The sequence below is a fragment of the Pyrgilauda ruficollis genome, unplaced genomic scaffold (genome assembly GCF_017590135.1).
Source record: "Pyrgilauda ruficollis isolate IOZ18807 unplaced genomic scaffold, ASM1759013v1 scaffold106, whole genome shotgun sequence".
Taxonomy (NCBI): Eukaryota; Metazoa; Chordata; class Aves; order Passeriformes; family Passeridae; genus Pyrgilauda; species Pyrgilauda ruficollis.
Genome location: NW_024508766.1, coordinates 1,658,113 through 1,671,014, shown reverse-complemented (window position 1 = coordinate 1,671,014; position 12,902 = coordinate 1,658,113). Strand labels below are relative to the sequence as shown.

General features: G+C 36.1%; 1 protein-coding gene across 4 annotated transcripts in view; it reads right to left on the bottom strand.

Moving 5' to 3' along the window:
- HOOK3 (hook microtubule tethering protein 3) overlaps positions 1-12,902 on the bottom strand; it is an 84,833-nt gene that overhangs the window by 10,663 nt on the left and 61,268 nt on the right. Inside the window, exons 16-23 of one of the 4 annotated variants that reach the window (XM_041470830.1) lie at positions 11,893-11,980; positions 7,561-7,638; positions 6,825-6,859; positions 5,946-6,028; positions 4,525-4,625; positions 2,412-2,516; positions 2,229-2,300; positions 659-795 (exon numbers count right to left, since the gene is read on the bottom strand). In XM_041470830.1, the coding sequence (XP_041326764.1) occupies positions 659-795; positions 2,229-2,300; positions 2,412-2,516; positions 4,525-4,625; positions 5,946-6,028; positions 6,825-6,859; positions 7,561-7,638; positions 11,893-11,980 (699 nt within the window). Of the gene's footprint in view, positions 1-555; positions 796-2,228; positions 2,301-2,411; positions 2,517-4,524; positions 4,626-5,945; positions 6,029-6,824; positions 6,860-7,560; positions 7,639-11,892; positions 11,981-12,902 lie in introns of those variants that run through there. The other 3 variants (XM_041470837.1, XM_041470845.1, XM_041470854.1) reach the window with 3 other exon arrangements.

Here is a 12,902-nt window from a genome sequence, read left to right as displayed (position 1 = left end):
CAGCAAAAGAGGTAACACCAGTTGATAAAGAAAAACCTGGAAAAAGATCATCCTGCTTCCCTAAATGCCAAGAATAAGAGGACACTTTGAACTTAGGAGATTAGAAAACTCCCAATGTTTCTTTTTTGCATTGGTGAGTTTTTAGTATGAAATATATTTCACAATAATATTATAATCCAATTTTGCATTTCTGTAATGAGATTTCAGCATTTTTCTGAAGCAACAGGATAGGAGATGAAATAAAAAGCAAACTCCCTTTGAACAAAAACAGTCTTATAAAGCATAACAACCCTTACAGGCAAGGAAGTACCAACTGTGATAAGAAATCTACATTGTCATATGGTCCACATGAGGTTTTTTGTAAGAGACCAGGCTTCATACAAATAAGACTGTTATTATACAGCACTCCTCTAGATGTTTGCAAAATTTTGGCACATTCAGAAAACGCAGAGAGAAATTAACTCCAAAAAATATAAGCAAGGGGCATAACAGAGCTATGAGAAAGCATAATATAACCCTTTCCTGAATGGTAAAATAATAGCAGTAACAAGGGAGAAAGAGAAAGGATGCTGGTTTATTTTCCTTGAATGTTGTCACTTGCAATAGAAGTGGCCTGGATCACAGGGTAGTTTTCTTTCTAAGGGCAAGGCTCCTCTACCTTGCTGTTGCTGGCTGGACATGACCAGGGTAAGATCTCCTTGTGCTCGTGGCTTGCCTTTGTCTAGCCAGGAAGGACTGTCCTGAGCCTGTACTAGCCAGTCTGTCTTCTGCTGCTTTTTTATGCAGAGTCATCCCCTATGGACAAAGACAATTTCTCAGTGAATACCAATACAAAACATCTTTATTAATTTATATTTTGTTCATTACTTGTCTTCACACTGACTAAACTATTTTGAATTCCATGCACAAAGCATCTTATTTTCAAGGACAAATGTAAGATATTCTTCCTAATACTTTGTGTGGAACTCTTCCCCTTCCCTACTGTCATTCTCCAGGTTTAGAGTAACCTCCTAAGAACGCAATATATATATGCTTCTCCTGGCAATTGGACAATTCTTCTCAAAAGAACTTCCCCCAATTCCTGGCTCCTTTCAGCATGTTGACTTAGAAAAGTACTTTTCTTCTGAAAAAAGTTTAGGTATTGTCACAATCTGTGGAAACACCAGCTTCTGTGTCAGAAGCACATCTTGGGAGACAGCATGCTCTCATCAGGCAATAATGCAATGAGGAAAGTAAAAAAGCTGTGGTGGGTTGTGCAGCTGTGCATAAAAGCAGAGGCTAATTAAAGAATGATACAGACAAAGCTAGCAGTGACCATCTTAGTACTCATGATAGGTCACTGAACTGTGAGTCTTACCTCAGGCTTGTCTTCTACTTATTAGGAGGACTAATGTTATAAAATTGGCCAAGGACAGTGGTCATTTGAAAATACTTTCAATATGTAAACAATTCAAACACTCTGAGTTTAGACTTGCTATTCATGAAGACAAGAAGGATGTAGAACAGCAAGAAGAAAACTCTTCCAAAGGAATACAGAAAGAAGGAATTTGAATTCTATGACTGAGCAGAATGAAACATTAAAGTTACAAATGTCTAGAGCAGATGCCAAGTTACAGATGAAGAGCAGTTTCAATGCAACCAACCAGTCTGCCAAAGGGAAGTCTTGATCTGATGTGGGTGACAACTTTTCTGGCACACACGCCCAGCAACAGCAGTATGGTTGCACAGACCCTACCTTCTATCCAAACTTTTCTTTGAATAATTTAAGTGAGGGTCTTGCTGATGTCCTCACTCTTTGTATGGAGCTAAATGTGCACCCAAGTTAAAGGGGTCATTTCTCAGAGCACCCCAACTGAATTGCAAGTAAGATGAATTGCTTTGATTGTGCCCCTTCATTAGAAACAACTGGAAGACTGGAAAGTGGTGAATCAAAATATATTTGAGGACTGTATTTTTTATAAGTGAAGGGCTGGGATTACAAAACAACTTGCATGAAGTCAATTAAAACTTGAAAATTACAAACCTTTTTCTTTTTTCCAGAAGGTTATTATAGGTACAGACTTGTACAAAGAGATAACTTAAGATTACTAAAAACTGCTTCTTTGTTTGTGTGTTGGAAAATGCTTTTCAAACAAGAATACTGTTATATACATGCCAGAAACAAACAGTATTAGTAGCTTCTTTCATTTTTTAAAAATTTTCAATTAAAAGGTTTGTGAGATTCTTACCATGTTGTACCAGGCACTAACAATAAATTTCTCCTCCATTTCTCTTTGACTTTTTGTTTTCTCATATTCTTTCTATAAAACAAACAAAAAAAAATCCATATATTTAAAGCCAAAGTATAATAGCAGTATTAGTTTCTAACTAAAAAACAATGAGTTTTTACCACAAAACACAACGATTACTACCTCCAGGGAATGAAGCATTCTGTCCCGCTCCTGCAACTGATTTTTCAGTGCCTGAATCTCAGGAGCAGCACCCTGGTTCTGTTTAGGATCTAATGTGCGGATGACCTGTTAGAGAAAACCAGTTTGATTTTTGTTAAATCCTGCAAAAGCAATCTTGTTGAGGAATTAAAACCTTTTAAGTCAGGTTAAAAAATAAAAAAAAAACAAACTTAAAATATGTCTACCTCTCTCATCAACTGTGACATATTAGAGCATCTGAATAGGGCCCTCTTTTACAGTACTGGGAAACAAAACTACTGACAAGAAAAAGTGATATCCAAAAGGTTCAGTATCCCAGACTCACATTTGCAGTTCCTAACCCAGGCTACATTTCCTTGGGGTCACAGTTAGAGAAACAACTTCTATAAGGTTTCTCTTTTCATAGCTATGATTTTCCTGCCTGTCAATTTCTCCTGTTTGAGGAAGGACTGCTTCTGTCCTTATGGATATTTGCCATGCTTCACCGACCTGGTGCTGTAACTTCTAGGTAGCTCGGTTAAGCCAAGCACTCTGTCGTACATGCATAATTGTTAGGCTACTAAAAAGATGAAGGGACACTGGTACAGTTGCATGTGTCATCCAAGAGTGCTAGCAAACAGAGCTAAACCAAGAACAAATCTAGCAAATTGCCTGAATTATTAAGCCTTTAATATAAAATGGCTTGAAACTCTTTAACAACCTCTGGCTATACAGACTTCTCTTCTTTTATCTTTCTACTTATTTCAGAGTTGTGTCCAGATGTCAAAATAAAACAATGCTTTAAATTTAAGTGAGATATTTTTACTGTATGGTAAACATATAAATCCTATGAGGAGTGGCTGAGGGTGCTTAGCCTTGATCACTCTCTTCTCAAAAGGAGGTTGTAGCCAGGTGGGAGTTGTGGCCTCTTCTCCCAAGCAACCAGTGACAGGATGAGATAACACGGCCACAAGCTGTGCCAGGGAAGGTTTAGGTTAAATTGTTAAACATAGGAATGGGCTGCCTAGGGAGGTAGAGTACATATCCCTGGAGGCGTTCAAGGAATTGAATGTGGCACCAAGTGCCATGGTCTAGTTAACACAGTTATCATCAGTCAAAAGCTGACTGGATGATCTTGGAGATCTTTTCCAACCTAAATGACTCAGTCATTCTGTTCTATAAAAGTAAGCTATTTTTCTAAGAAAACATTAGACCCATCCATTAGATGGATACATCTTCCACAGCAGAAGACTATAATGATTCTACAAAAAAAACTCTGCACAAAACCCATCAATTACAACAAAAAGAAACAAAAAAACCCAGCTGCAAACCAAACACAAATAAGATGAAAGCTGATAAGAAGATTACAAAAACTTAACCTAAGTAATTAATGCTACTGTCCTATAAAACACCCTTCAGAAACACAGTACATACAAATATACAAATCCTACTGAAGGGAAATGCTGTCTTTCAGTGGAATGTACACTAAGACACAACAACCAATATAAAACATGAGGGCAGGGGGACATAGGAGAAATTTTTTCAGACTTCCTGAGACATTTCACAAGAAGTCATTCAGGAAACTCCAAAGAAGTAAAGGAAGAAAGCATAAAGTTTTGTCAAATCAGGAACCTACTTACAGATTCCAATGTAATGATATGCATTTAAAGACACTGATATGCTTTTAAGATACTCTAAATAACAAAGTATAGTAAGAGAAGAAATGGGACTATGATCAAGACCACAATATTACCATTTCAAAGCTAGTAGTATACCCATATCCCCAATACTTAAATATCAGTCACCTTCTTGACAGAAGCATATATTATAAGCAGTAAAGGCAAAAGAGAATGCAGAATGCTGAACATCATCAGAGAAATCTAACAATTACTGAAGGTGATTCAGTAAAAATATGACTTTACTGCAAAAAAGCATCAATAAAAGATGGGGTAATCTTTTGCAGAATTAATTAATTGAAACAATAAGATGATAATCAATGGAGCTTCCTTCTCTTTAACTTATTAGTGTGTATACAGATACCTCCCTCATTTTTATTCCCACATAGTGGACACATAATACTGTCTCTGTCAGACAGGTGTGGAACATATCTACTTACACTTTTGGCCTTTTCCAAATACTTTTTGTATCGTTCTTCCATTTGTTTCATTTCCTCCTCCTTTTTCCGTAGAGCTTCTTGTAATTCCTCAATTTTAAGTGCTTTATGTCAGGAGATGCACACATTGGAAAACAACATCAGTACATTATGCATATTTTATATATTTTACTTAAGACACAGCTAAAACATACTTCAGTTAAAAAAAGCTAACAAGAAATCTGATGTGGCAGGTATCACAGATTTAATTACTGTATAGCTCACAAACACACTAAAAATATGTACTCCTAAAAATCTCATAAAATGTCTGGGATACAATTTTGCTTTCTAAAATTCTGACAAATAAAGAGAAAGGGAAACAAAGCAATCATGTCACTGAATACATTTAGAAAATGGGTTTGTTAATGACTTACAGCTACTATAATATCTTAGCCTGTATTACAGGCAAATATGATTTTTGTTATTTTATGGACATGGAATAATTCCTAAGAGGAAAAACTCCTGCTTAAATCTACTAAACTGTAACATGAATATACTAAATTTAATTTCCCCCTCACATTTTCTTAAGCAGCAATTGAGACCAGTAGGACAATTTAATTGCACAGATTTTTCCTGTGTTGGTATAAGAATATGTGGAGCCACTACTACTTCTACTTCTTCTATACAACTTCTCAGATCTCAGAAAACAACATGATATTTTTCCTACTTTTTGCTCCATCTCACTGTGAATAAAATAATTTTACCACAAACCAGAAAAGCTGCCATTGGTTACAATCTTTTGCCTTATTCTAGAATAACTAGTCTTTTGAAAAATCCAGACACCCTCCCTCATTACTGCTCTGGAAAAAACATATCAATAATGTGCTAAAAACCAACTACATACTGGGTTCTGCATACCCTCTGAGCAATACAATACATATCTTACATTCTCATTGACCAGTAACGGAACATTTGCTCAAATTACAACACATTATTGAAAACAAATTGGAGGAATATACATTGGAAGTAAAAATGAGTCAGTGACAACAGCAAGGATCTTCTGAATTCTTCTCTCTTGAGACATGACAATTCTGGACAACTGAGGTTCAACGGCAGTCAACTGGTACTTCTAATAGCAAACATCACTAGGGTTTGGGACTAGATGATCTTTAAGGTTCATTCTAACCTCTTAGCATTCTATGATTCTATGATTTCTTACTATAGTGTTTCTAAAATGTGATTCCCATGCATTTCAAGTGTTAAAAGCATGTTTCTAAAAGCATGTTCAGGTCACCCTAGCTTCCAGAGAAATTAACAACATACATGTCACTTCCATTCAAAACTTACATTTTGCTTACCTGACACCTCCTTTAGGTATTATAACTAAAGATGTTGCACCTGAAATAATTTACAAAGAAAAGAAATGGACTGCACAGGTAACTCACAACTGTTGTTGCATCTTGGCTCCAAATCTTCAATAATAGCTCGTTTCTTCTGTAGCTCATTGTTAGCTTCATGGAGCTTCTCTCTGTTACAAACCACAGAAGCACATATTGTTTCCCCAGTAGTATTACTGTGCTTGAAATGAGCACTAACAGAACAGAAAATCCTCAGAGATAGATTATTTCTATGGACATGATTGATTTTTTTTTCCTACAGAGCATGAGGACAAGTGACACTATCACTGTAGAAATACTTGTTAGTTAAGATGAAAAACATTGTTCTGTATGGATAACTGCAACAGCAAACAGTTTCTTTGTCAATAACTGTACTTAATTTAGAAATTATTAATTGTACAATGAGGGCCTAAAATGAATACTCATCACTGATATAACATTGAGGAAGAATGGCTAAACCCAAAAGCAACAGAAACTTCTTTTTGCAAGTCAGTCAAAAAGCAAATACTCTTTTAGGGAAATAAAAGATGTGCAGAAATAGCACAATAAAATGACAGCACTTCTTAAAGTGTTACTGCTATGCCATAATGCATATCAAAGAGAAAACAAACTAATTTTGTTTTTATTAACATGGCTCTGTCAGAAAAAAAATTACTTAGTTCTCTTGAGCAAAAATTTGCACAATGTCAAGCAAAGTTTTCTACCCAACACAAGATGATGGTTCCCTCATCATTCTTAATTTCACAATGGTTTTCTATGGGGAAAAAATAGAATCTGAGCAGCAGATTCACAAATATTCCTGTATTATCTAATCTCTCTTAGTTGCATATTTTCCAGATCTATCACTAATGACTGTCTGCCATCCTCTCTATATAGAAGAACACATAATTTCAAACTGCAAAAAAAGAGGGAAACAAAAATACTTACAGATGTTCTTCAAGTTTCTTTTTCAGAAGAACTGACTGAAATAGAAAGTTATATGTTTTATTTTAATCTATTGTGAAGCTTTAACATACTTTTAGAATTATTTTAAAACATGCAATTTTGACATTCCAACCAAAATCCAACTTTTTTACTTCAGTTTTAGGTCACAGCTGTAAAGCCTCTCTGGTACCTTTCTCTTCACAGCTGTGTGACTTTGGCAAAATTAGAACACTTTAGAACTTTACAAATACTTTCCCAGGAACTAGATCAATAAAAGTAAGATCCATAAATGACAGAATTCTAAGGCAGTTGTTTTAATTTGTTCAGTACTTTGTATTGGAAAGTGCAGCAAAATTTGCAAGAAGAGCTGTCCTACCAATATCGCATTGCAACTTGCATGAAGTCATGTAGGAAATTAGTTGAAGTAAATTCCCATCCCCACATAAACTAGAAGGAGTAGACTATTTCTAAGTGCAGTGTAGCAAAAATGTCACCTTTTTTGTGTTTCTTATCTTTACTGATTACAGACACATAAAAATCACCATACAACTTACAGTGTTCCACTTCCTGGTTAAATCACATTTACATAAGCTCTTTGAATAAAAACTTTGAAGTAATTTTTAAATTTTAAACTCACTTCATATACAGTGAGTATTTTTCAAAAGGAAAAAAAAAAAACAAACTCAATAAATGTCTAGGAACTGAAAGTAGTGTTAAGTAAATAGAAAGCCATACTCACAATAGCCTTGAGCAGAAGCCCATGCCAAGAAACAGAGATGACATTAGTATAAAGCAAAACAGCAGCCAACAGAAGAAACTATTTAGAAAGTCATGAACAGAAAAAGTTAAAGCTATGCATTTTTCACGCATGTGCAATTTCTTCCTCTGTTCTCATGAGCAATTTTTATCTTGTAACATTTTCTAAAACATGTCACTAAACCCAAAAATATAAAAAGAATAAAGACGCACATTTACAAATAATTGTGTTTAAATCAGAATTCCAAAGGAAAGCAATTGCTATTTAGGAAAGTAATTTTAAAACAAAAATCATACAACTAACAAAACCAAGGAAAATAGACAGTCTGTTGGGCTACAAATAGAATTAAGAGATGCAGGTGTTTTTGTGGTGTGATGCTGAATTGTGTTATAGCCACACTGATTGAATAAAAAGCAAATGCAGAATATTTAAATCTGCAACTGCCTTTTTAGTTTGTGTTTATACAGTATTAATCACATAGGAGGGTGAGCATGTGAATGATGGTCCACAACACCATCAAAATACAAGATAAAATAATCAACAAAATTACTTCATTGTTTTTTCTCCAATGTTCTTTCTACAAAGATTTAGTCACCTTGTTAACAGAAAAATTGTGTGCATTCAAAAAGCTTTTTAGTAAAAAAATTGTCTTCAAAATATTGTCTTTGATCACATTCCTGGGGCATGTTTTTACATTGCTACAAAAGAGATTTTCTTATTGCATGACAAGAAAGGTGGGGAGCCACAAAAACAAGTCAACATGGCTCTACTGATTTCACAGTCAGAAATTTGCAGCAGCTAAGGATCTGCAGGTTTTGACCACTGGCTTTTTTCTTTTTTGCAGTCCTCTGAACAGCTGCAGCAACACTACCCTTTATGTAACAAAAAAATATTTGTATGCATCTTTATCAGTCACAAATCATTTGAACTCTCCCCCATCACTTGTATCTGATCATTTAGGGGACTACCGGCTGACTGGGACAAGAAAGGGAAAAACCTGGAAGCAGTGCCCATTTCCCTAAGGTAACAAAATCAAAATTGAACTCAGCTTTTTTTTTTTTTTTTTTTGCATCCTTTTATTGCACTTGGGTTTATCTTGAAATAGACACAAATACTAGTCAACACTGATTCCACTGATGTATTATTTACCTAGTATCTGCACTCTTGAGGGAGTAACGTCTTTCCCAGCTAGACAGATCATGTTTTCACACACAAGAAACTACTTGTGATAAACAGCCCGAACAATTAAAAGAAGCAGAAATGAGTTTACCCACATTAACTGACCCAGGACACATGATTAAGAAGGAGACTAAAACTCTAGGTACCCAAAGATCCTGTATGTACTTGGCAAATAAGGTCACAGAGATCAGCTTAAAAATGGGCAAACATTAATTCTGTGATTTTTGCAGTATCAGTAATGAGTTTAAAGACTCATACAAATGCAAAATGTAATGACTATAATTGTTGTCCTCTCATAGGAAGATAAGTCTCCTAAACATTACAGAAATAAAAGTCTTTTTGCTTGAAGTTCCTTTCATGCTTAAACAAACCAAAGGAACAAGTCTGTCCCATTTTTCAGGGCAAAATTTGGTTTCATTTTAGATGTTAAAGTTAGGGGCAGATGGTTAGGTTCTGCCCTGAGGTTAAACTAACTTAGCAGGTGTGGGAAACTATGCGTTATCATGTCAGAAGACTGCTGGATGAGATCAATAACACTGTGAGGTGATGAAAGTCACAAAACAATACCATGATGGATGGTAGATTTTCAAGAATGCTGAGCATAATGATAGAATGGTTTGGGTTGGAATGGATTTTAAAGGTCACATAGTCCAACCCCCTTCAACAAGCACAGACACCTTCAACTAAATCAGGTTACTCAGCACCCTGTCCAACCTCGCCTTGAATATTTTATGGATGGGGCATCCACAGCTTCCGTGGGTAACTTGTTCCAGTGTCTCACCAAATGAAAAAGTGGCTGAACTTCATGGCTAATTGAAGAGGTAACAGAATTCTGGGGACCTTTTAGGGAGGTGTTTATCAGTAACAACATGTAAGGCCAAGACTGCATATGTTACATTATAAAAAAAATTAGGCGTGGGATGGATTTAACAAGTGGGGCAGAAGTAACTAAAGGCAAGGAGTTTATATAGGAAGGGATTAGGGCAGAGAACAGGAGAACAAGGATGATACAAGACAGTGATAAGACATGCAAATGATGTAGTCACAGCTGTTCTGGTATCTGTTGAGTAGCCCCAAATGGCTACTGCATTCTTGAGGACAAAAAACCAAACCTATTCTGAGCATACCAGACACATCTGAGTTGATTCTGTAGTCTGAAAGATGGGGGTAAAGGAGGCCTTTGCCTGGCTAGCAAGGTAACACTCAGAATGGACTAATCATGCATCCCAACAGAATATGTCAGTGTCCATTACAGGCCCAATGGCACACAGCTGCCTACCACGGCACTTCAGTACAAAATCAGAACTGTTTGCCCTTGCAGACCTTGGCACAGAGCATGGAACACTACAAGGACACTTCCCTGGGTTACGACACTACCTCTACACCTTTTTGGGCAGGTCTAAAAATAACTTCAGCTTTAAAACAAAACAAAACTTAAAAAACCAAACCAAACAAACAAAAAAATCCCCCAACAAACCTGAGCTGTCACCATACATTTCAGGACTGAATTGAAATTAATTTTCTGGATTGAGCACATTTGCAGTACAAGTGCATAAAAATACAGATCTCAGTGCAATTTTGCAGAAAAATAGCAAAAAACAGAGGAAATGAGCTGAAAATTATGTACTGGTGAACTGTATGCTGTGTCTCTCCTATTGCTTTTTCTTACATTTCTGAAGAGTTACTCTTTTTATATGCCTATCCTACAGATAACTCAGGTAGTCTCAGCCCAACTTCGACCTTCTTGAGCAGCTGTGTTTAACTTCTGAGGTTTGCTGTGCTTTACAAGGGAGATGGCACGAGCAAACCACTATGTCAGAGGCTCTTGCATCTTCAACATTTCCCTGAGTCTACACTCACTCTTTTACTTCCTTAAGAGCAAATTAAATCCTACAGATTGGACTCAGCAAAACAGGCCATGGGATCAGTGCCTATAAATTATCAGTGCTACGGTCAGATCAACACAGAAGCCACGAGTGCAGTCACACCCTCAATTACTGACCCAACCAGAGCCTCAAAAGGGACACAATTAAAATTGCAGTAAATAAAGCTGAATACAATTTGATAGAGATCATTTACAATACTCAGTATCTGAGAATAATTCTTTCATATTCTTGTTCACCCTGAAAATATTTTGGCCAATAATCAAGACAACAAAGAACATCTCAGAACAGACCTATTTTAACGTGCATTCTAAAACACATTCTAAGTTACTCAGGAAAATAATCTTGATGGAAATCAGCTAGGTGTTTAATAGTCATATAGTTTATTCTGAAAATTTAAAGGGTAAACTAAATTTAACATACTCTTAAATTTAAATTTCATAAGCATCTAATAAAAAAACTTCCACTATTTTACATAAATTAGTTAAAACAAACCCACAAAAATAGAAAGCAGCACATTACAGTTTGTTGCCAGTTAGCAACATGATACACTGAGATTGTGAGCAAACACTACGCACATACAGTCCAACAAATCGCTGCTTTCAATAAAGTTCTAGAGCTTCTTTTTTGAAATACAGGAGATAAACAATTTTTGAGTGGAAGACTGAAAGTTGTTTTCCACACTAATGCAGCTACAATGTGTATTCTTACATTTAAAATAAAGTTAACCCTCTATACAAAACCAGAAAATGCTGCATTCTTTTGAAGGCCTAATTATTTTACTTCTTTTTTAGTTTTGGTCTGTCTGGCTTTTTTCATTCTGAGATACATTTACATGAAAAATTACAGACCTTTCAGTGGCTGGAAAGGCCTTAACTTTCCTGAAGAAAACTAAACCCAAAACAACTTCAGATGTTTTATTCATGGAGAATCAACATTTCCTCAATTCCCTGCAAAGCTCTCTATTCTAATTAAACAATTTAAATGCTGAGTTTTCTATTGCAACAGACACAATTATTCAAATTAAACATGTATGACATCTTCTCTACATAGGATGATTTTTTATTCTAGACAATTGTCTTACATCCTAGTTAGAGAAGCACAATTTATTGGTAAGACCATACACGTAAATACACAAAACTATTAGAAATCTCAGTTTGTATAATTCTTTTACTTTTTTTTTTTCCAAAAAGGTGAAAGTTTCAAAAATGGTAAGTAATCGAATGTAAATTTGATGTACATTTCTACTTACATCTTCAGCTTTTGAACCTTGATCCTGCAAAGATTTCTGTAGTTCTTCAACCTGGGACTGTACTTCCAGAAGCCTCTGATTTACCAATCTAGGAAGGAGACATTATTTCTTTTTCAGAAAAAAAACAAACTGCAAGAGGCAGTCTCAGATTATTAGTGTCCAGTGTTTCAGATCATCTCCACAAAAAAAAAAAGCAATACTGTAAATTACTCACAAGAAAATTACAGCAGTAGTTAGAGCTTAGAGCAGTTCCAGAGATCATAACATCCAGACATTCATCCAAAACATTCTCATATTCCTCAAGGACAACAAAAATGCATGCAGAAATCAGTTCTACACATACGAAAGAAGACCTTTTAACAGTCAGTTTTACTGCGTGAGAGCCGCTAGCTTCTGCTTCTACACCGTTACAGAACCCCATAAACCTGTACGTTGGAAGGATGTCCACAGGTTGCCTAGATCCAACCTCCTCCTTAAAGCAGGTGCATTTACAGCAGATTGCTGGGAATCATATCCAATACCAGATTTGAACACTTGTAAGGACAGAGGCCCAACAGTCTCTTTGGGCTTCTCTTCTAGAGCTTGGACCCATACTCCATATTTTGTCTGTTGCCTCTTGTCCTTCCACTAATAATCTCTTGAGAATAGCTCAAACCTGTCTTCTTTCTACCTTCCCATCAGGCAGATGCAGTTGACAGCACTCTCCTCTACATCACCTTTCCTTTGGCATGGACAAAACCAATTCTTAGTTCTATCCCACCTATCACACATTATAGTATCTATCACCTCAGCAGTATTCTGCTGCACTTCTATACGTCTACATCTCTGTGGTACTGTGGAATCCAAAATTACACGCTCTGTCCAGATGTGATATCATAAGTACTGATGAGAGGTGAACAATCACTTTTTGCAGATTGACAGCCTGCACCTCAGTGAGGACTGTCCAGATCACAGCCAACTGCAAGGTCCCCAGATAACACATCCTCCTTTGCCACGCACTAGGACCCCAG